Raw genomic sequence first — 24,710 nt, 5'->3', positions numbered from 1 at the left:
TTTAGGTCTGAGGCAGATCGGCTAAGAGCTCCTCCCAGGAGAGAGGCCAATGATGGAGATCATTTTCTCCTAACAAATGTGTGAGTGACTGCCAGCCTCTTGGACAGCAGTGAAGGAGCAAGTTTAAGGTTGCAGAGGAAAATGAGGCGAACCAACAGGTGGAGTATGTCAGAGCTCCTGCCACTTAGCCTTTAGCATTCACCTCCACAGAATTCAAAACTTTAAGGCCAGACTTTAGGTTCCATCTCACCAAACTGCCCAAAGAAATCAGAGATCAGTATAGTCAGAGTAGAAAAGCCCTTTTGATGACTATTTCTGTTAGTTATCAGTGCCTAAAATTTGAATACATAAACAATTCCAGGTATCTGTTACAGAAAACATTTTATTTGCTCAAATTTCAGCCACAAAACTGAGCACCACTGAGTAGTTGTCCAACTCCCTGCATGGTTGGTAAGAGTGAATAGGTCATTGTTAATGCCACACTGTAACTGTGGTCACTGTAGATGTAACATAATGGTGAATGCCACAGTATAACTGAAGTATGTATAATGTTGGTTTACACTGCCTGCTGATGCAGTAGGTTCCAAATACACAAGCAAACAGGGCCTGTCCTGCTCCATGGGTTTGGGGAGGTAGTGACACAAACATTACTATGGGTGTAAATATTCACATATTAGCAGGACGTGTTGGTAAATTAATGAATATTAAGATAGTTCTGTGCGCTGCAGAGATGTCAGGACTCTGTACGCTCTCCTGCTGGAACTGTCCTGAGAAACTCCACAGCCGCAGTGACCCAAGTCTGTAACTACACCTGACTTCACATACAGACATGGAGTGACCTGCATTTGGCACGATCAAACGTGATGTGATTGTGAACATCTTTGTGTCTTGGTTTTCTAGAAGGAAGCTGCAAACAGAGGAGAATGCTTTGGGTCGAGCCAAGACTGCTCATTACACAACCGATGCAAACATCGCTACTGAAACAGAACTCAGTGTGTTTCTGTGTGTGTGTGTGTGTGTGTGTGTGTGTGTGTGTGTGTGTGCACGTGTGTGTGTGTTGACCTATGAGCTGAAAGCTAAATAACACAATGTACAAATAAAACCCAAAAGCAGCAGCATTATTCACCAATACGGACGGCAGCACTGTCGTATACACATTTACACTGCTGAGCTCAGACTAATGTTGCTGTGGTCTCCCACACTCAGAAAGGGCTGCAGCAAGCATGGGCATGACAGCATATGTCTCCCACTGGTCTGTTCATTAAGAATGCCAAACTATCCCGATAAGCAACCAGTTTGTAGTGTAGGTCACTCAATCTCACGTAAGACCATCTGGATCTTCCTTCTGGTGAAATGGATTTGTTCGGCATTTCTGTCTTCCCAGATGAAAACATGAGGAACATTAAGAACCTGGTTAATCAAAACAGTGAAACACTGAAAATGAAATAGTAAAAAAGAGAAACAAGGATGTTTCAAAACCTGATCAAAAAGTTTTCAATCGCAAAACCTAAAAGAAAATCACATTCATTTGTAACCTCAGTGAATATCTAAAACTAATGTCTGGAGATCCATGTTCCTCTCCAAGAAACTACTGCAGTATGTCCTTAAAGAAGTAAAATGTGCAACCTTTAATAATCTAGAACAGAGTTCACAGATGGAAAAAACTATCCGAGTTAGGCTTTAGAGACAAAACAATGAGAGTCAGTCATCTAGATCCAGAAGAATGTTGATCCAGATGCAAAATGTCTGAAAAATCCTCTCCAGAGTCCTGTAGGCTTAAGGTCTAGCAACAGAACCCAAGGGTTCTGCTTCTGACTGACATTTCCCACTTTAGCCATGAGAAGAGAAGATGGGTCGACTGATGTTGCTATTGGTAGTCATGGCAGCCAGCTCCCACCTGCACAGAAAGAAGAGCACAGAAAAGTGTTTTGAGAGATGGCTTCCTTTGCCAGAGCAGTAAGTGTGAGGTGTGAGCAACCCCAAGGTCAGGGGTTCATTTCCCACAGAGCACATGGTTGAACAATTATTATAAATATGTATGTAAACATCCCACACTGGACAAGGGCATCTGCCCTTTAGAGAAACATTGGGAAAGGTCCTCATATCAGTCAGTGATGGTATCCCCTTCATAGGCTACTACTGCAGTACTGATGCTTTTCAGAGACTCTCAACCATTAGCCTCACTCATCTCAAATATACACACAGTACATAGATGCACACACCTTAGCAGTGTAGTACAGGCAAAGAATAGGTAACCATTCACAGGTTGACCAAGGTATTTATCTTCAGAAAATTAGAGTGTTAGGTGTTTGAAAAAGACTGGTGATTTCTATGGACTAGACACTCATTATTTCTTAGCTCCAGGACAGCCCCACTGTCTAACAGAGTCTACTAAAACCTTCTTTGGTATTCAAAAATTAAAGGCAGATGATCTTTTGTATTCGTCAATTCTAAGTATTACTGACCAGCTGTCATCAGTATCATGATGATTATCATAGCAATTTTCTCTATTGTGTTCTCTCTCTGCCTCTCTCTCACTCTTTTTTTTCTCTCTCTCCCATGGACACTCCAACCACCCCGTGGGGTTCTGGAGGCTCCGAGTGTGTAACCTGATCACCGGGACGAAGCAGCCGCTGACAAGGGCCTGGAGCTGACCTGATGGGGGGGCAAGGGTTGAGGTTCAGATTGTTATCTATGGGTCTGATTACAAACACTCACCCTCCCTCTAACTGCCTATGAATGTGTGCGTGTTTTTTTGTGAGAGAAATTAACACAGGCCAGGAGTGTGTTGGGATGATAGGGTACAGGGCACTTAAAGGGGCAACAGGAGTCAATCAGACTCCCCTGACCTCTTCCCCAAGATCTTACAAAGCTCACCACGCATCCTGACACAGTAGGGGGGTGTTTGTTTGTGGGTGCATGTAGGGGGAGTGGGGGGATCAATCAAAAGTAGATCTTTAAGGTCGGAAATGGAATAAGAGAAGAGTCTCACCTGATATCATGCGGCAATCCTGACTGCTCCAAACTATACTGAATAACAGCTAGTTTGCATAAGGTCTTCAAATTTGGACCTGAAAAGAAACACAAGATTTTTTTGTCCCCAACAATATAATTTCTGCTACAATTCCTGCTCACACCACTTACCATGGGCACTCTGGATGGCCCACAGGACCACCTGTCCCCCACCCCCCCCTCTCAGTGCCAGCAGACAGGGCACACTAAAATAGGCAGACATAAGCATGTGCAGCCCCCTGTGAGAACAAAGACTTCCTCTAAGCCCGAGCCATAACCCACGCCTCCATATGAAGCGCTCCTGAGTGTTTGGGGCTGGAAGGCTCACGTGTGTGCGCCTGTGGCTACGGGGGACCCAGGCCGTGCCAGTCCTGTCTAGTAGTGATGCAGTCTAAAACACTCTCCACTCACTCCCCTGCAACCGGGCTTAGCACAGAGCATGTGCCAAGAGGAAGTGCCTTTATTTGGTGCTTGGCGGCTTGCAGTCGGATGTAGGCCGCTACCCTACTGCGAGACTGGCATGGGAAGGTGGATGACGGAATTCAGTGCAAAAATGGGAGAGAGAGAGAGAGAGAGAGAGAAAGAGACAGAGAGAAATTTAGTGTAAGAGAGAGATTGAGCGTTAGAGAGTGTGAGTAAGGGTTCAAAGAATCAAAGAGAGAAATTGCACAGATATCAGGAAAGCTAGGAGGCTGTGAAAAAACAAAATTAAGCACCAATGAACCAAAGATGAAATGGACACATTCATATACTCACTGAAGTCTAGGATGTAGAGATCTGAGTGGTCCATGAGGTTGAACTCATCACCCATCCCTTGTTCTGGACAGGGACTGAAAAGGAAAGAAAGCTGCTTAAAATAACACAGTGAAATAGACACAAGACGATGTCCAGTTACGTCATACAAAACTGATTACACGGAGCAACACGTCACTGCTTAGGACCACAGGGAAGTCAATGATAACATCTTCAGTAACTTGGTGGGAACCTAGAGCACATGTGTCAAAGTCAAGGCCCGCGGGCCAGATCCGGCCCGCGAATTGATTATCTATGGCCCCCTGGATGAAATTTAATTACTATTAGAACCGGCCCACAGGCCACAGCCGCCCGATGGTGTTTTGCACGCACAAACACTACATTCCCCACAATGCAACGGTAGCCCGCGAAGTCACTGCAGCGCGCACAAGCGGAGAGGGTCCGCTCGGCGAAAATGACGTAATCGCGGTGGCTCCGCCCGTGCGCGAGGGCGTCGCGCGCTGTCGATTCGCGAGGTCGTGCACCTCTCGAATTTTGTAACTTTGCGCGCACCAGCACGTTAAACTTAATAAAGTTAAATATTTATACATCTATTCGAAATAATTCGAAATAATTAGCTTTTTATTCACATTATTTAATGGTTGTTTATTTTTAAAACGCCCAATGTTAACGTCTTCACGTCTTCATGTTTCGTCCTGGAATTACAAGAGGCTCGTATTTGTTAACGTAATACAAGAGAATTGTTCAGTCAGACAGATATTTGTTGTGAAACGAAGTAGCTACACTTTCAAGCATTTTCAAGTACTTTAGCCTAAATTCCAGCACTTTTCAAACCTTTATTACTTTTTTCATTTAATGTACAGAACATGTTTTCTTTGAAGGAAGTTTGTTTTTATCTGTTTGCTTGTTGAAAAATGTTTTCACTTGAAATTACTGACAGATCCATAAGAAAATATTGCTTTATTCATTTAAGCATTAAATAATATACACTGTGTTAGGTCTTGGTTCAATAGGCTATGTGCAATCATTTCAATATGTTTTAATAAACATTGAACCAGTCCGGCCCTCGGCTTGTAGCAAATTTGGTTTTTTGGCCCTCGGTGTATTTGACTTTGACATCCCTGACCTAGAGTATCACCATCACACCCACCAACCATCACGCATTATCATCACATCCGTAATTTAAACAAAGACACAATCATGTTATTTTTATATGATGTCTGATACTCTCTTAAATATATGAAAATATATATTTGGTCAGGTGAACAACAGGCATATCTTTAATGTTTAATGGGTGCTGGTCATGTCAGTTCCTAATTTTCTTGATAAATCTTTGAAACTCTGTGGGTTTAGGAATCCTTAGTTTGCCGTTAGTCGTGTTAAATATGACCCAGGCTGCTATCACAGGTCTGCGGACTACATGAGAGGGCTTGATCTGCAAAACTCTGCTTTTTCACAAAAATACACAAGATCTGTACATCACTTGGTAAACATGTTGAGATGAATCTTTACAAACTGGCTGTAGTGGTTGTCTCTGTACTAGTTTAAATAGAATCAAGAATAAAACAAATTAAAAGAAAAAAAATGTAGAGGATGATAAGACTTGGACAAGGACTACATGTTCTATATATTTTGTGTGAACAGAAGGCTTAGCAAAAAGCAAATATACATATATTCACACTATAGGACAATCACAAATCTGTGCATAGAGGAGAGTCAATCACACGTTTGTTGAGTTTTATCTCATCTCTCTCCATCTCCCTCCTTAGCGCTTACCAAAATGGTATTAATAAAAACAAGATTAATGTTTTTAAAGCTTTAATTTCTGGCTGTTAATTTGTAAATGTAAATGATGTAAATGTGCCATATTTTGTCAATTGTTATTTTTACACCGCAATCAAAATTTGTCCTCCGCTTTTAACCCATCTGTACAATTAGAACACACACACACACACACACACACACACACACACACACACACACACACACACACACACACACACACACACACTAGTGATTACTAGGGGGCTGTGGATCACGCGTGCCCCGAGCGGTGGGCAGCCCTAGCCCGGCGCCCGGGGAGCAGTTGAGGTTAGGTGCCTTGCTCAAGGGCACCTCAGTCATGGCCTCAGGTCTGGGAATCGAACCCACGACCCTCCGGTCACAAGACCAGTTCCCTACAACCAGGCCATGACTGCCCCGGCCATGACTGCCCCTTCATCATGAAAGTATGAGACACACAATAGAATTATTGTACACGGAAATCTGCAGTAGGGCAATTTATCTCACATTCTCACTGGCTCATCACTGTTCCTATTACTGCTCACAGGGATACACAAGACCTGATTGAAGAATAATGGCCGATCATTTCTGCCACAGCTCACACAGTAGGAAAACCACATCACTGATCCTTCCATAATCCCCGAGCATCACCACGGGTGATTTGACACCATGCCCAAACATTCATCTGCATCAGCAAAATCAGAGCAAAAATGACTAACCCCAACCCTAGGTTCAACTCAATCATCATCTTGGTTTTGAATCGTCAACCTGTTGTCTAAGGTTCTCCACCACTGCTCTCCACTCTGTCCATCTCTGTGCTGTGCGGGATGTTGTAAGACTTTTACGCTCCTAATCTTCCCTAAACAAACAGGCTGGTGGTTTAAAGAGGCTGGGAGAGGCTGGAAGCACGAGCCCAGGGGTCCCCAAGGGCCAGCTGGAGAAGTCATTACAGCCGCCTACCCCGCGGGAGGTCAGCCACCCGGATTACTTCAGGCCTTCATCACACCCGCAGGCTGTTACATTAGTGTACACGCGCTCCTATTTATTTACCTTCATCGGCTGCCACGCTATTCACAGTTAATGAATCGTGCCCTATGAACCTGCCTGATACCCTCAAGAACGCTGGAGTACCACACGGCAGGCTTTTAAGATAACACCACCACTCAGAGGTAAGAGAGGAGGGGAAAAACACTCTGTGTTATTGTGCTAAACTGAGGGGAGGGATAAATAAACAAGGTGTATACATAAGTGTTAGTGAAAATAAAATGACTTTAAAACAATGCCTATACTCATCTTGTGCAGAAAGGCTAAATAGACATAATGCTTCTAAGAGACCTCTGTGAAATAAACCTGATCTGGTCAGGAACTCTAAAAACGGTTTGTTCAAAAAGATGACATTTTGGACTATGAGCACGTAAATCAACATTCTCTTCATAAGTAGGATGAAGAATAGAGAAAATCAGGGTGATACTATCCAAATCCAAGATGGACATCGAGAGAGAGTTTAAATGAAGTGATAGACATCCTCTCAACTCACAGAGCAGCCACATTTTACTGGAGTCAGAGCAAAGAGTAGAAATGAAAATATGCTGTTAGTTTCAACAGGAAATGAACACAGGGTCAAAACATACAGCACCATTTGCCACACAACATTTCCCATGTCATGAATAAATGTGGATTTGACACACAAGATTTATTAGATGAGGCAAGGCTCCTTCCAGTAGCTAGGTCTTCCTGACTGATCACAAAGAGACAACAAGCACCTGATGGGCTCTGCTAGAGACAGACGGTTTCTCACGCACTTGTAAAAACCGCCGTTAGATGTGAAATTGAGCACAGCGTCATGCACGGCTGAACCCCATGAGAGAAGGAAAGGAGGAGAGAGAGGATGCTACAGAATGCAGAAGTGTTGGAGTGTTAGTTTATGGGATCTCCTGTTGTTTGATGGGTCGTCTTTGTTACATGAGCAGCAAAGTATCATTGGAAAGGACAACTAGCCCTGCCCTTTTCCTCCCACTAAACTCCCAGCCAGACCACACCCCTCCCCCCAAACCCCACGCTGTCTAGTACAGACAACACTGTGTACTGAAATATGGAATGTCTACTTCATCAACTATACATTCAATGACAAAATCAGGAATTAAACTCCTTCTTCTTTCGGCTATTCCCGTTTAGGGGTCGCCACAGCAGATCAAACTCCTCAATCAGGAATTAAACTACTTTTTAAATTTGAAAATATTTCAGTATTATGATCATATGGCACCTTATTTAAATATATTTCATCCACATACACATTTTCTCCATCCAATGACAAGTGAGTCACTATCTGAAGAGCACCTCCATCCAGCACAGACCTTTTTGAGCTTTTACTCCTGTTGCCGACATCCTCATTCTTCAGGGGATTTCATGTGCGACACTCTTCCTCTTCCCCAGACTGCTTCAGCTTGGAGGAACTCATCATGCAATATGACTTCCTGAGGAAGAGCTTATCAGCTGAGTCCAGATGCACAATACAGGCTTGTAGAAATAAGAGTGTTTGTTTTTGAACATTAACAACACTCAAGGCCAAATAGCAGAAGAGTGTGTGGGAACACATGCAGAAACAGACCTGTAGATCATTCACAAATTCAGGCTTTTTCACATTCATATGAAATAGTAATAAATAAAGGCGTTCCCTGTAGATAATTCTGTGTTTGTTTCTGAGATAATTCAGCTAATCAATTCATATCTCCATTGGATTTGGGACTTATCCTCACATTCCTCAAAATCCACACTTCCTCCATGTTAATCTTCAAAAACCCTCCAAGTTAACTATCAGAGCCCCAAGGGACTACTAGCAGGATTAGACTCCAAGAGTTGAGGAGCATGGACAATCAGGGAGGCATCGGCATTTAGATTAGGAATTATTCTTTTCAGGAAGATGCTCCTATTATACTTTCAATTAACAAAATGAGATGGTTGTCTGGACTTCAACAAATCTGTTAAAGCCTCTGCAACTCATTATTATATTGACTGATGCACAGAGTACTGTGGGTTTTAATATGCTAAAGGCCAGAATGCTACAGGGTGTTATTTTGGTAACAGCTATGCTGGACTGAAAGAGCAACCATATTATTAACAGGAAACGGACCTTTCCCTTGTGTGAAAACAACATCTTTGCTAATTATTGGCACAGCGTTATCTTGTTTGACAGCAGGACTTTGGATGGAGGAAATTTAAGAGCACATGGGGGCCTTGGATGCTGTTGGCTTCTGGAACAAATGCAGAAAGAGAGTGTTTTTATTTTTAAAAGCCCCCTAGAGGACAGCAGTCTAAAAGAAGCAGAACTCCAAAGCCCTATATTCTTCAAAAACCACAACTCCAACGACCAGTTGAAGTGGCAGGACCCAAATGGCCTACATTCTATAACGGCCAGAACTCCAAGCTATTGGAGTGTTCTATTGGAGTATGGGGTATTCTGGCTACGGCAGAGTTAATGTTTTATTTTCTTGACTTAACCTCCATTTTCTGCAGTATCAACCTCATCAAGTCAAAGGCAAAGAAGGAAGATGTGAGCCCAGAAACCATGGTCCCACAGCCCTGTTCTCTGAACACTCCTCATGAGCTGAATACTCTTCGCTCGTGTTGTGTCACCATTCAATTTTGCTCCATATTTGTTCTAATAACAGCTGCAGTGACACGGACATCTCTGAGCACACTTTTGTCGTCAGATTTGAGAAGGTGCATTTCTCTTTCATTTGCTGCTCTGGTTCTCATCATGGCCCGTCTGATGGCCGTTTGCCACGCGATATACTCCTCATATCCTGCCTTGGGCTGTTACAAAAGCACATAGCTCCCTGCCAGCACAGAAATGCCTGCACACTCCCCTCTGACCCCAAGGGCATGCAACAAAGACATACAGGATGGAGAAAGTGACCTGTGAAATGGAGGACCTGTTAAGCAAATCATGACAGACAGGAAGAAATTCAACTTATTTTGCTTTTTTAGTAATTGCAATGATTTCCAAATCTGATTGTGGAGCATCATCATATTAATTACCTAACAAACTATTTTATAACTAAACAATTATGTCTTAAACCTATTGGACCAAATCCCATGTATCAAAGACATGCCCAGCTCTGGTTAATAATTAGCCAATAAGCAACGCATAGATATTAAGCAAAAGGTGTAAAAAGTGTGAATGGGTAGGTGAGATGGTGAGAGGATGAGACATAACCAGACAAGCAGAGAGCGAGTCAGTGATATCATTACTAAGCAGACAGGAGCCACAGGAAAACTGTTCAGTTCATACGAACATATGGAAACTGTTCAAATGAACAATGACACAACTAAAGCGTATAATTATCTCCAATAAATGTCAGACATAGCATCATGAACATTCCATTCCATTGTGTGCTGAAACTCAGAGTGCTCATTTAGTGCACCTCAGTTTGTGAACACTGTCCAGAATGGAGCTCAGTGTGTGTGTGTGTGTGTGTGTGTGTACCCATGAGAGCTAGAGGAGTATTTATGACTCATGCACTGCTCTGCAGCCCAAAGCGCAAGGACAGTGTGTGCAGTGGAATGGGGCTAGACTAAAACGTTCCCAGAAGAAGGAGAAAAAGAAGGCTGTGGGACCGAGCTGCTCTGACAGTGAAGAGATTCATCAGCTTACTATTAGCACAGATGTCGTGCTGTTCCATTTTACAGCAGAAGGGGTTGAGCAATCATAACACTAGAAACATTAGTCTCCCTGTACCGTCTCCAACTCTACCCTCCATCACAAACTTTGTCAAAGACATTTTTTAGTCCACAACTGTACACGTCCATAGATACACGCAACCCACTAAGCAAAATGTCCATATAGAGTCCAAAAACTTGACAGGTTTGACAGGTTCATAAATCACTATAACTGAAAATGCAAGGACTTCTATATGTTAAGGTAAAAAGGCTAAATAACACTTCAACCTTCAACCACAAGCCTACATCACAACACACACACCCACACGCAGCCACCCCATAGAAACCAGGGTTGTGCTGGCAATTCGAGTGAGCACTGAACCAGAACAATGAACAAATAAATAAATAAATAATCAAATCTAATCAACCGACCACAACAGATTAACAAAATGGGGATGGTTCATCACCAAGTCACTGAGCCCAAGCTGTTGTACCATGCTCCATCCCAGCATGCCAATCTGTCACGTTCCTCTTTACATCCTGTCCTTGTCCCCCGTCTCTAGACAGCAGGTGAGATGGAGAGTCCACTGAAGACAGCTCTACGGGACACGCCTGTCTAACATCACCCGTGACATCATGTAGCGCGGGCACACGCGGGCACACGCGGGCACACGCGGGCACACGCGGGCACACGCGGGCCCTCGCACCACCGGGGTAGCGTGACATCAGAATCTGACACTACCACCAGCCCAAACTGTTACCAAGCTTGTGAAAGCTACTAAGAATATGTCAACTGTAAGGTAAGTGGAACACAATCGCTTCCAGGCACATAAATCATTCATGTGGCGACAATGAGAATATTGTAAATAACTTTAATCGCTAGTCAAAACAGCAGTCGTTCTTATAATCTACGAGGTGTTTCCAAGCAGTTTTGTGTGCTCACCCACGTGTGTGTGTGTGTGTATGCGTGCGTGTGAGGGAAATGTCTTGGACAGGGAGTGTCGGGTTTCTGCGAGTGTGATGGGGAGCTCATAAATCGGAGAGGGAGCCGAATTTCACGCCTCTCGCCAACCCAGCAGGCTTGTTTACACTCTGTAAGTGCCATTGAATGGATGAAGCACAACACCCACACGCCACCAGACACACAGCACAAACTGAGGGAAAACAGGCCAACCTCAATCTCACAGATACCGACAGAGTTAACACAGCCCAAACTTCTGGGCTTATTCACTTCACTAAAAAGGTGTTGATTATGCGTTACACTGACAAAATGCCACTAGTTAGGTCCTGAGTACTGGCTGCTAAATGATACGAACTGTCCTGTAGGAGTACAAAGTGGTATGGAAACATGACGTGCCTCTGCGATATATGCACAAATAAATAGAAAACATTTCCAAATAGATATACTTAATGGGTTTGTTTTTACGTTAGTCTGTTGCTGCAGAATCCCGATCACATCACTCCTCCCAAGGCAGCGTCTCACAGCTGCGGGACGCGTATTCCAGAGCCTGGAGCGAGCCGGGCAGGAACAGGTCACGCTCAGCGCTCCTTTAACAGATGTCATACCAGTGTCAAAACTGTCAAAACCTGCTTCGGTTTTTAATGATGCATGTTGCCCAACTCTGCTTTTATGGTTTAGTTCCATGTCTACAGATTATCAGGAAATTTCTCACTCACTCTTTCAGCCCAGGAAACTGAGCTACAGCAGAGGAAAGTTGTAGAATGATGTAGAAGAGCCTCACACACACACACACGCGCGCGCACACACACACACACCACCATCACCTCAATACAACAACTTTCCTGGGAGCACTCAGAGGTTTATTGTGCTTCACTAAAGCTATCAATTATCACCAAACAAATTCTTCCTCTTTAAGTAAATATCATAAAGGTGGAGAAATATCAGTGCGAGGGAGCCTGCTTAGGATCACACTGGAAACACAGGGTTAGGGTTAGGCCTTCTCAGGAAACAAAATCATAGGCAATAAATCTAGAGGTCGTTTCCTCTGAGCGTTCCACACAATAAGAAAACACAAGTGAGATGTCTTCTGCCTGATTCATGATTCCCTCTGCTAGCATTCGTCACCGTCACTGAGCCAAATACTAATGACTGTTGGACCATCATCATCACTTTAGCAGCTATTACTGCAAATAAGGGTAAACACATTAGACTTAAACTAAACAGGTCCACTGACATCACATCAATGTTTCAAACGCAAGAGTTCATAACGGCGTTTGCTTTAGTGGGAAAATTCGCTTTAGTTAATGACTGACACCAACGCAGGCCTGTGTTGGAGAAACAGGCTTTTGCTTTAGTGGGAGTGCTGCACTCTCATTGCTCCCACAGCAGCTACTTGAGGAGGGAGAGATGGAGAAAGGAGTGGGGACACCCATCTGAACACCCCGTTTCAACAGCACACCCGTCTGTGTGAAGGTAGAAGAGGCTGGGTGTCCTCTTTGAACTTAAATCCCTGTGGGGACTCATGGATCATACTCCACAGTAACCAGAAACAAGACCTGCACAGATGGACAAATGGAAAGAGAGAGAGAGACAGAGAGGGAGAGAGAGAAAGAGAGAGATGTAATACGGCACACTAAAGACACGCATAGACAAAGCTGCCAGTCCACATCTGACATGAGGATTATCAGTGTAATTACAGTAAATCCGAGGACATAGAGCCTCATAAAACAATTACGTTTTAAATCCTGGCCTGATCTCAGAAAACACCACTTACTAATGGCACCGATTCTACTTGCCAGCACAGCATTGACTGTTTCCTACAGTGAATGTGGCTCGCTCAGATAAACAGGCAGGCCCGGGACTAAAGGCACAATTTTCATGAAATTCTCACAGGGGGGTAAGCAAGAGGGACATCACATCTGGAAACCTAGATGTGAGCACGTCAGCTCCGAGCTGAACATTTCTCTGCAACTGTCAAAGAAAATTGTGCAGACAACTACTTAAGGTACTTAAGCCTTCTTAAGGGCTAATAATCTCCATTAAAAGCCTTTTCCTGCAAATCCTGTTAGATATTCCTCATCACACCAATCCAGCAAGCAACACCCCTAAAATCCCGGTCAGCCTCTGAGCTCAGCTCATTCCGACCAACAGGAAGTCATGACTCCAGGAGGATATCCTGTCACAAGCCCCACAGGGGAAACCCTGCTGCTTCATGTCCATCTAAAACAGTAATAACAGCGTTGCCCTCTCGGGTCTACAAAAAAAAAACCCCACCTGCTAGCTAATGCGGCTAATGCTGCAGGCACCTTCTATTTCACAAATGAACACGGACACTTGCAGACTGGAGAAGGTACCCTACACTTCAGTGACTAACCGCAGAAATCAAATAAGGTGCTGTTTCTACAGACCATGTGAGATGGGAGAGATCTTGCTGTGGGATATGTAAAGTCAGTTATGGGGGAACATCTACATTTCTGAAAACCAAATCTGCTGTCAGCCTCCTCTCCATGACAGAGTCTGGCCCCTCACTGCACACTTAAACCTGGGCAACGGTGAAAGAGAGTTTGGTGCTAAAGACCGCGGCCCCTCTGCCTGCTGCTGGTCTCCTCTCCTGGACACAGTGGGACTCCTGTGAGAAGTAGTGCTGATAAAGCAGCCTGCTCCCACTCTCCTATCTCTGCGTTAGCTCCCTAATTACACGAGAGTGAGGCCTATCAGGGCCAGAGAGAGGCTGTCTGCACAGGGGAAGGGGGCAGCAGGAGCCCTGCAGTCTGAAGGAGTTGAGCATGAAAGGCAATATGCCCTGCTTCCTCTATATAAACCTTGAATGCTGCACCATGAACCAGTGTGTGTGTGTGTGTGTGTGTGTGTGTGTGTGTGTGTGTGTACTCACACACGTATGCAAGCAGGCAGGCATTCTTGATGTTCACGTTTCTCTTTTTAATGTCCATCAGAAAAATAAAAGATTATTGCTTTAAAACACACACCTCGGGGCTATCGGTTCTTTTTGAAGTATTTTAAAACCACTGCCATGAGATACCAAAAAACGTGAGTGTAAATTGATGAGGGGTGTGGTGGCTGGGGTCATTCTGAAATCTGTAGATCAAAGAACTGGGAGTAATAATGATGAATTGTTATAGACCGATCTTCAAAACCAAAAACAAACTGCAGTATTAAATAAAATAATCATCTTGTGTACCTGGCTCTGTTACAACTTTAGATTTCATAGTAACTGCATAACTTGGAATTCTTACTTTCATTCTGAAGAAACATCAGAATGAACAACTTGAGACTTGCTGCACGCTATAAGACAAGACACTGGAACAGACACAGATGTCCTTGGTAAACCCAAGACCTTCATGCATTACAACACCGGTGCTTAACACAGGCCCTCATATCCAAATCCAATCCTGGATTTCATCACTGCTGGGAGTTAACGTAAGGTAACGGTTAATGTATCTGACTGATACAAGATAAAGAGTCAGGAAAACCTGCTGGACCCAGACTCGGAAGGGCGTTCTAACGGCGCTCGGAGCAGCAACACTTTAACAGGCAGCGTGAGAGTCAGCAAACAGATGCTCCATCTCAACTCAGTCACTGTGACTTATCCATCCGTCAGACTTCTGGGCTGAGCCACAAAGATGGGTGGAGTTTACCTGGTTCCCCCAAACAGGATGATCCGATCGGCCACCATGCAGCAGCACTGTCTCCGTCGGGGACACGGGCCTTTACCCTTTGGGTCCACCTTCTTCCAGGAGAAAGCCTCTGCAACAGTTACAAACACACACTTTTTGTTGTAATAAGTGGATTAAGCTCACCACATATAAATAAAGCATTTATTTGCTAGTTCAGAACTAAAGATCAACAAACACGATTACAAGTCTGGTTAGACTGGTTACTTACAAATCTCTACTTTGTTTGGTAGGAATGCATTTTCTTGCAGTGGAATAACCTGTAGTGACTTGCTGAACTAAACCTTTACTTCCCATTGCTGGAAGCAGACCAACCAAGCTTAATGCCACCTTACTGCCATCCTAACATGCTCCTAAATTGTCTAGATGGTTTCATGGTCCAGATATTTTAACTGAGTAGCCAGCTTGTGTTGCATGAAGCCTTTCATTGTGAAAATATGAAACGTGCCATATTCGTCAATTGTGATTTTCACCTGAATCGAAATTTGTCATCTGCATTTACCCATCTGTGCAGTTAGAACATGAACACACACACAGAGTGCTTGCAGAGTGGGTAGTGCCTACAGTATGACCACACTGCCATCTAGTGAAAGTTTCAGAAACTGCATGCTTATGGACCAAAATTTTAAATACATGATAAGTGCCCCCAAGGTTTTCATTGTTTGTTTTTCAGGTTTGCTTGTTTTAATATTTGGCTAAATAGCATGTCTAATTTGAAGTCTGTCTAATATGCATGATCTGGTATTCAAAGTTTGGTAGTGACCTTAGAATTAACCTGTTCATAAACAAATTTATGTTTAATGATATTAGTTGTGAAGCTAAGTGGTCAGATACTAGCATTATGATAAACTGGTAAGGTTCGCAGCTATAACGCTAATCAATGCTAACTTATAGAATTGCTCATGTTTTTTTTCTTTCCTGTATTATTTCAGACCACAGCATGGTCACTACCTTGAATAACTGAAGATTAGAAAAGGTCCAACTTTGCAATGAAAACAATATGACTTAATTACTGATTTTCGATTATGTACAACATTACTGTATATGCATAATTAACATACCAATAATCAATTTTTTAAATACTGCATTTAATACGGATGCGGTAATATTGAGATATCACAAAGCATAATTGGCCAAGTAGCCTTTTGGGTGCTTGGTGAGCCACTACTACATTCTAGCACACAGAAAGCACAGGTCTAATTAACAGGGTTACCTTAAGATCTGACAGACCTCAGCATGTAGGACTAGTAAGCAGTAAAGTGCTGATCAATCATGCTCTGCAGCACTTAAACTAATTATACAAAACAAGACAGCAGAAGCAAAGTGCAACATATACATTCACCAGCCATTTGTCTGGAAACACATACCTATATTAAATACATACCCATTATACATACCTACATGCTTATAATGAACACATACCTACATTAAACACATACCTATATTAAACACATACCTACATGCCTTAATCAAGTAGATGCATCATGCAGGGATATATTTCAGCTCTAGCTACTAGTTGCTAGACAGCTTTTCAATTTGACCACAGAATCAACCCTAATTGTATATTATTTGGGTAGCAGAGCACTCTCAATACAGCCGTGAACACAAGAAAATCCGAAATAGTTATGTAAAAATTATATATACATTAAAACTATATAAATATGACTCCCTTCAGACTAACTGATGTGTGAGATATACAGGGTTTTCACCTTGCAAGGTGCTCAACCTTGTTAAGTATGAAAGAAATCACTGTGCCTGAGATTTTATTACACTTTAAAGTATAAGTAGTACATCCAGAGCCAGATGTGGTGGAGATGTAGAAGGAGAGATGACATGATATCATAAACAATTGCTGGATCGGATATTGGGAGGTTTTTTTTTTTTAAGGAAACTGATCTGACACCGTCACAAATCCAGGCTGAAAACTGCACAGCAGGTCACTAGATAACAGTGAGGTCACACAACAGCAAGGTTAGTTTGAGGAGGTCACGTGTTTGGGCACACAGCTTATACACAAAGCTGTCTTTTTAATAGTTTTTAACAATGAAAATTATTAAGTTTCATGCAAATACCTATGCACTTTTACACATGATGACTACCACACAGATAACTCCTCTTTTAGAGCTCTGTGTGTGAGGGGAGTTTTAGAAGGTAAGTATTAAGTTTATGTGGAATTAGAGAGCATGTGTGTGTGTGTGTCATGACCAGGGCAATAAATGTAAGGAAAGGGGGAGTTCTTTAGTCTTGTAAAATGTTTCTTGATAATTTTATTTAGATTTACGTCATATCCATGCATTATACATGTAATAATATAGCATATATAAGATGTCACACAAAAAAAACCCTCCCAAACAGTTTGCGTTTCACCCGAAAAATTCACTGCTCCACAGTGTTTTTAACAAAATAAAAAATATATTGGCTCAGCATTGATATTGGGCACCATCCATATGCAAGATATTGGCATCAGATCGGTACAGAAAATTTGGTTATCATGCCATCTCTAATCTGAAGACAACCTTAAATGGAGTGGGGGTTTATCATTTATAAATTGATCCAATGTCAAAGAAGTGTTGGTCACTGAAACGATTAAAGAGGTTTCAACAAAATCAGCTGATTTTGTGCATCAAAACACATGACAATACTGACAGAAGTGAACTGGTGTTCCTGAAGAATCAGTTTTCATTACTATTTATATAAATGCTATAATAAATCTCATGCCAGTAATCTCTTTGACAGAATTCTTGCTATAAAGATATTTTACTACTGTTAAGGATTACACCACAGACAGGAAACCATGCCTGTGTTCTTACAGGATTACTACCCCATTGCTGAAATGCAAGGAACATTTATGATCAGCTTGGCACTGGCCGTCTGGTGAAACTAGAATTGCCTGTTTGTCTTGTTTATTTAAAGCTGCATTAAGCAATCTATTTCTGGAATACAGCTAATCAGTCTCTACTTTCTGACAGTGAGCCCCTAAATAATGCCTCTGTGACTGCCCTGGGCCCTGTAACCTTAACCCTACAAATTTCAACACAGTCAGGCTCTATTAACCAAACCTCTTTCCAAAGACCTGGCTTTTGCTTGCCTGCCAGATAGTGTATGACCACAAAGAACATAGAAGTTGGGCTATATGTGCTTGTATTTGCAGAGAGGAGCTACAGAACATCTTGGATGAATAAAAGTGGTAGATTTCTTTGATTGTAGACGTTAACAACAGCTGTAACATGAATTTTGATCCAAAAACACACATTGTTCATGCCAAAATAGCATCTACTTCAGTCAACATTCCCAAAGCAACAGAACAAGAGAGAAAAACTCATTCTGAAAACAGATCAGCACTTACAAATCTGTTACGGTTAGGTAGAGTTATCTAGAACATTCATCTGTTCTAGGCCAGATCAGAGCACCAACATCATGAGACTCACCAGGGTTGAACTTCCAGAGATCATTGAAGTGGCGGTCCAGTCGAGCATTGTAGCCTCCAAATATATAGAGCTCGCCGTTGTAAGCAACTGCAAAGAGCATGAAGAATAGAATTAATTCATCTGATGGTGTGTGATATGATTAGACTTGATTATTAATGTAAATTTAGTAAAAGGACTAAATTAAAAGAAGGCATTAAAAAGGTAAAAGAAGGAATTAAAAGAAAATTCTAGAAAAACACAAAGCTAGGTTAAAGATAATACATAAACGTTTCTGTTTAATGCATAATGCCTGGCTTAAAATCTATTATGATCTTTTCAAGTGGCATTTAAAAATAACAAAAATATATTTTAGCAGTCCAAGGTTAAACATATTTTATTCTTATTAACATTCCTTACAGTGTTCAAATTTTATTCCCTAATATGTGTCTTGCTCAAAAATCCATCTTTACTATTTAATAATTTCAGATCTAAGCCCAATTATAGAAAGGATAAAATATGACTTTTATTAAATATTTGTGTCCAGGACACTCACATGCAGAATGGCTACGTCTTCCTTCAGGCAGCAGCTGAGCTGAGGGTGTGTTCAGCCAGGAGTTAGTCTCTGTGTCGAACACCTTGATCTTATTGCAGTAGATCTCATTGTTCGAGTGAAAAGGGCCAAATCTATCCGCACGGCCTCCAAACACAAACATCTTCGTGCCGATTATGGTGGCAGAGTGGAAGTCTCTCCAGCGGGCCGGGGTACCCTGGAGGGAGAGAACTCCATTATACACGGACGCATCAGCTAGCCTAAAACAAGCCATGTAGTCATGGGGAGAACAGAGAGAATGTATAGTATAGATAGGAAAAAGGGGGCTGGAGGGGTTCATTTATCACAAAACAAAGAATATTCCACAAAAAGATGTGTCATATCAAACAGCTTCAACAAGGCAATCAAGGCAACAATTCAACACCTCTGTATTAAGTGCAACCAAAATACAGTACTCAACCATTTGGTTGGTAATAACATAACATTAATATAACAGACATTCATACTACTTCATTTGTAAAGATGTACTTAGACACACTTTTTTAATTAAAGGAATCATTTGGTGAAAATAGACAAAATACAAACAAAACTTCCAGTTTCAACAAGACGGCTGTTGCTACTATCTTATATATACAATGTACTACGTGTGATTATGCATTATTTTTTGGAAAATGTATTTTTGCTAAAGTATTGCTTTAAGACAAGAATTGCATACAAGGCTTTAGTCCAAGACAAAAATATATGTATGTCTTTTGTTTGATATTTTCATCTTTTTTCTGCTATACTTTTCCATACTTCATAACCTGCTAATTTAAAAAGTAGATCATAGATTTTCCAAGAAAAAAGCATAACTTACTGATTAGTACATTTAGTTCATTCTCTCACACGCACACCCTACATGTAAATATGTACATGAAAGGCTAATATACATAATTCTGCATTCACCTGCACAACAGCATTAGGTCCATGTTAACAGATTCAAAAAGATAAAAGTAGCACACTCACTTTAGCATTGATTAAGGACCAGGACATGGTGGTGGTGTCCAGCTTGTGTATGTCATTAGAGAAACAGTCTGCCTAAAAAGAGAAATATACAGACTGTATATTTTATACAGATTGGAGAGTGTCTACAGTGATTCATAAGAATACTACATACCGGTAGTGTGTCATATGTCATCAAATAATGAGTCAGCTGACTGAAAATCTAATGAACCAGCAAATACAGTTTTGTGCAAATATAGTTTTAGCACAAAAGGCACTCAGGAGTATGAGTACTTAGTGTTTATGCATATGGAAATCTGAACATGAAGAAGAAAAAGAAAAGTTAAATATGTGTTTTGCAGTGTAAGGTATTGCCTGCAGGTCCTACTGCAGTGTCATTTTGACACATCTTTCAGCACGATAAAGACTTCAAACACACTGGAACACAATCAGTATCGAACTGTTTCCAAAAAAGAGAGAGAGCCCCGACCTCAACATGCCTGATGGTGTTTGGGCTCAGTTGGACAGGAGGAGAAATACTTATTACTTTGATAAACATATGTCAAACAGCATTTTTTGGGTGTCGGTGTGCTGTATGTTAACTATAGTTAGGAAGACCAATCTCAGATTACAAACACAATAAAACAAAACAAACTAACAAAAAAAAAAAGAATCACTGTCAGACACTGTTTAGTAAGACTGCTCAGAGCACATATCACTACTACAGACTTTCATTTTGAGAAAACATCTCTAAATATCACCAAGTGGACAACACAGCCTGATTGCTCTGACAGGCCCAGATGTAATGCTCCAACACTTCCAGGTATGGTTTTGGTGAGCCAAATCTCTGACAAGATTCTTACCAGTTGTTCGTATCCTCCGAAAATGTACATGGCCTTGCCAAGAACACAGGCAGAATGGCCATCTCTAGCCCCAGGAACCATGCCTGAGATCTTGGGTGTGTACCACCTATGGTTGTCTACGAAGGGGGGGAGAGATAACAGGGTGGTGTTTGCATGTTCACATCTGATAGCCTTTGTGCACACAGCAGAACTTAAACTCAAGTATGTGAAAAAGTGATCAATGTCTAGACAGACTTTGCTAAATTGTTATTTTCAAAATAAGGTTTCCTATGCATATTTTGACAAAATATGAAAGTTTTTTTAACACCAAAACTGCACTCTAGGTAGAACCCATTATGATCATCTGAAGTATTTCTTTCTGGCCTTCTGCTAGTGACTCTTCTATGTTGAATTTATTCTATAAATGCTTTTTTCTTGTGTAAAGCACTTTGAATTACCAGTGTGTATAAAAGGCGCTATATAAATAAACTTGCCTTGCCTAAAAGGGCACTTGTTCCCAGCATTTCTTTTAGTTCAGCTGTACTTTTCTGTTCTGAGACTCTTGTTCATTGCTTATATGTGCAACATGTCACTTAGTGAAAAACCATCCATATTCATCAACAACTGTATACTGCTGCTACTGACATTAAAATCACATGCAGGCTGCTGAATCGACCCTTCTGAACACTTACTGACATCAAAGGCATACAGCACGTTGCATGCTCCCTCTGTGTCATTTCTGCCGCCCCAAATGTAGATGGTATCATCCACAAGCACAGCAGTGTGGCCGTAGCGCATGTAGGGCACCTCCGGAGCGTCCTCCCTGTCTCCTGTTCCCACTGGAGGCAGCTTCATCCACCGCAGAGACACTGAGAGGTACACAGGATGAGTCTCATACATCCAACCAAATGACAAACACTTATAACACACACCTGTGCCCACAAGGAATCCAGGGAGGAACTTGTAAGCTGTTAATGACAATGTTGTGGACAACAGTAGGATAAAGTACATTACGTGATTGTTCCAAAATAAAAATGAGCTTGGAGTACTCATTAAGATCCTGCTGTTTACTCAGGGCCAAACACTTTACATGTTTAATGGCCATTGCATTAAAGTTTAAATTCAACTTGTGCCTTACACACTTTTACCCCTTTCATACATGCAGAACACCTGTTTGCAGTCACTCTCAATAGTCTTTTCAGTTAGAGGTTTACATTTTGGCAGATTTCATCACTACTTTGAACTGATTTTTTTCTCAGTGACTGCCCCTTTTGGACTTATTTCACAGTTGGCAGGCATCGACCTGACCATGCGTTTTCTGGATAGTTTCCTGGTTTCCTCTCCTTGGATTCTGTTCTGCAAACAAAGATGTAGCCAAAAATTTTCCTGGCCTACTATATATTTTCAGTCCTTAGGTCCTGTTTTAACATTCTTTGTGATGTTTTTTCTTTATTCATGTTGCATTCATCTCAACAGATCACATTATTAAAGTATTAATTACATTAGTTCCAATTTTAACAATCCTGTTGTCATCCCATATTCCACAACACTGACTATGATGTCTTTTGTTTCTAATCTGGGCAGGAACTGTAATACTTTGCCCAATATCATGGTCTCCTAAAATATAAGTCAAAACTAACCATGTATGTCACAGCACTCAAGCATGCTGTACAGTCTTAATACAGCACTGACTACTCTCCTGAACCAGTACTAAAATTACAACCTGTCCTAAATATGTCATTTCATGCTTAGAAGCCCAGTGAGGAAAAGTCTCCACCTTGTATCTCTCCCTCACCTGTGTTGAAGACGTGGATATCGATCTGACGCAAGGTTTCATAATCCTCTCCAGAGCAGTACCCACCAAAGGAGTACACCTTGTGGCCCACAGCAACTGCAGCGTGGTTAACCCTCCGTGGCCCACCTTCCAGGTGCACGGTCCAGCGTAACATCCCACTCTCAAACACCTCCAGAGCAGCCACACCTTAGAACATCATCCCAGGACTGGAAACAACTCCATCAAGCTTTGCAGGCACCCCTTGATCCCATGTAACAGACTGTGAGAAAACAGTTCACAGAATCATTATCATTCCAAACTCTCTGACCATATGACTAACAACACATGTTCAGCTTGTACTCCTTACAGAAATAAAGCTGAAGAATATTAATAGTCAAAACAACTTTTTGGTTAAAATGCCCCCTTTTCATTTATTAGCATGTAGCAAGACATAATTGTTTCCAGCTTTGTCTTTAAACTCTGGGGCTCCATGTTATTAACCAACTGGGGTTCTGGGATGGCATATTTAAAGCAAAGAAAAGCACATAGTGTCATCACAAAGTCTTAAACAGAGTCAGCAAATGTTTTTAGTAGCATTCTGTAGAACCATTATTGCTCATTATTATTCATTGCATTTTCTTATTTCATTAAAGAATATGGAAACATGTTAGAAGTTAGATTCTTAGGGTTGGTGAAAAGGAAAAACTGTCCAGTAACATGTGCTTCAATGAATGACAGGTAGCTTTGAAATCTGTGCCTGCCAAATGTTATGTATGCAGCTTTGACTCCACTAAATGTAACAGTGCAACCACACTTAATGACTCGTTTATGACAGAGTAGTTTTTCAGAAATGCAATGCTACTGGCACTTAAATGCTGTTACCTATACACCCTCCCCCTAATCTATTCACAAAAATAGCACGTGCATAGTTATACCATACAAAGAAATCTATTTAGAGCACAGCATCCAAATAAACAGCAGCACCACCACACATAATGCACCCTGACATTTCAAAAGCACACCGTTAAATATTTGCGCAATTTGCAGTAAAATGTTACACTTTACCAATAACAGAACAGAACAACTACGCAGCTAGCTTCTTGTGTGTGTACAGCTAGTAGTTTCAGATCCAGCAGCCGAAGCATTTAAGAAGTATTTAAAGCGTAGGGCTCAGATAATAATGACCAGTTTCTTCTAGCTAGCGGCAGTCCAGCAATTGCAGCGTTGGCCAAGAATTCGAGGTTGACAACTAGCAACCTAGTTAGATAATTAGACATTAGGATAGTTAGACATTAGGATAATTAGACATTAGGATAAGAATAGCTTTGTAGATTGTAAGCAATAGTAGGCACTCAACTGGATAAAACTGACCAGCTACTTCGGATTACTGAATTGCCGTCTTCCAACTCAATTCTGAAACTAACTAGCCAACTAGCTTGCTGGCTGGCTAACGTTCCCCAAGTTGATTAGCATTAGCAAGTAAACACAAACATTGTCGGTCGTCCTGGCCTACAAAACATGTAGCCGGTCATTTACGCAAATAAAACGGCACCAGTCCACCACACGATTTCTGCTAACGTCAATGTTTAAATTTTGGATTAACGTTAATTTGGCCAAAAGTAGACGCTGGCTAACACATGTAGCTAACAAACTGTCGAGCGTGTGCCAACAGAATTAGGTGTCCTAGCTATCAGACTAGTTAACCCAACTAGTTAACTTACCCACGTTGCAGCAGCGGAAACACCAAAGTCTCGAACCTACACGGAATATACAAATATGTGCCCAATACATCAGACGTCAAGTGTTAAATTAACATTATTTGCCCTTTTCTCTCAATAAGAAGACGAAACAGACAGTGGGATCCACTCCTCCTTGTTTTAACCTCTCCCTGACGTGACCTAACCTACCTAGCTAGGTAGCTAGCTGTAGATAGCTTGCTGTTGTGGACAAACTGACCAGCATGTCATAACTTTGAGTTATAACACATCACTTCCTTATCAATTGATATACAATGTATTTATAAGCAGACTCTCAGCTTGCTCTTGCTTCTTCCAGTTAGGTAGCTAGCTTAGATAATTTATTTCAAAATGTTCACTAAACTATAAATGGCTGTTGTTTACAATACCACGTGGGAGTTTTTTTTTATCCAGCTAGCTGATTTTTAGTTGACATAACATTATTAAACCTGTATTACCTAAGGTTTTTATACAGCAAGCTGATTTTCTAGATAGCTGACTAGCTAAGTATTTGAAGATATGATAGCTGGAGGGACTACTGAAGGCTCAAATCTCCGCGAC

The 24,710-nt window shown here is 41.6% G+C and overlaps 1 protein-coding gene and 1 long non-coding RNA gene across 7 annotated transcripts; one reads left to right on the top strand and one right to left on the bottom strand.

Moving 5' to 3' along the window:
• Positions 1 to 364: 364 nt before the first annotated feature.
• klhdc3 (kelch domain containing 3) lies at positions 365 to 24,710 on the bottom strand. 6 transcript variants are annotated; one of them, XM_076974154.1, is made up of 12 exons: positions 24,608 to 24,710; positions 24,135 to 24,170; positions 22,435 to 22,693; positions 21,332 to 21,508; positions 20,661 to 20,776; positions 19,822 to 19,893; positions 18,820 to 19,033; positions 18,288 to 18,374; positions 14,824 to 14,932; positions 3,769 to 3,842; positions 2,993 to 3,071; positions 365 to 1,897 (listed from the first exon to the last, which is right to left on the bottom strand). In XM_076974154.1, the coding sequence occupies exons 3-12, from the start codon at positions 22,586 to 22,588 to the stop codon at positions 1,831 to 1,833; spliced, it is 1,149 nt and encodes a 382-aa protein (XP_076830269.1). In that variant the 5' UTR covers positions 22,589 to 22,693; positions 24,135 to 24,170; positions 24,608 to 24,710; the 3' UTR covers positions 365 to 1,830. The 6 variants fall into 6 exon arrangements, 5 of the variants coding, with proteins under 5 accessions (XP_076830269.1, XP_076830268.1, XP_076830267.1 ...); XM_076974153.1 differs by having other exon boundaries at positions 24,321 to 24,695; XM_076974152.1 differs by having other exon boundaries at positions 24,135 to 24,695.
• On the top strand, positions 11,164 to 13,415 carry LOC143476149 (uncharacterized). Its single transcript, XR_013121234.1, has 2 exons — positions 11,164 to 11,300; positions 11,638 to 13,415. It is a non-coding gene; the product is annotated as an uncharacterized LOC143476149 (long non-coding RNA).

This window comes from Brachyhypopomus gauderio, chromosome 15 (genome assembly GCF_052324685.1).
Source record: "Brachyhypopomus gauderio isolate BG-103 chromosome 15, BGAUD_0.2, whole genome shotgun sequence".
NCBI lineage: Eukaryota > Metazoa > Chordata > Actinopteri > Gymnotiformes > Hypopomidae > Brachyhypopomus > Brachyhypopomus gauderio.
Note: the sequence above shows the minus strand (reverse complement) of the source record. Positions and strands in the feature narration are given on the sequence as shown.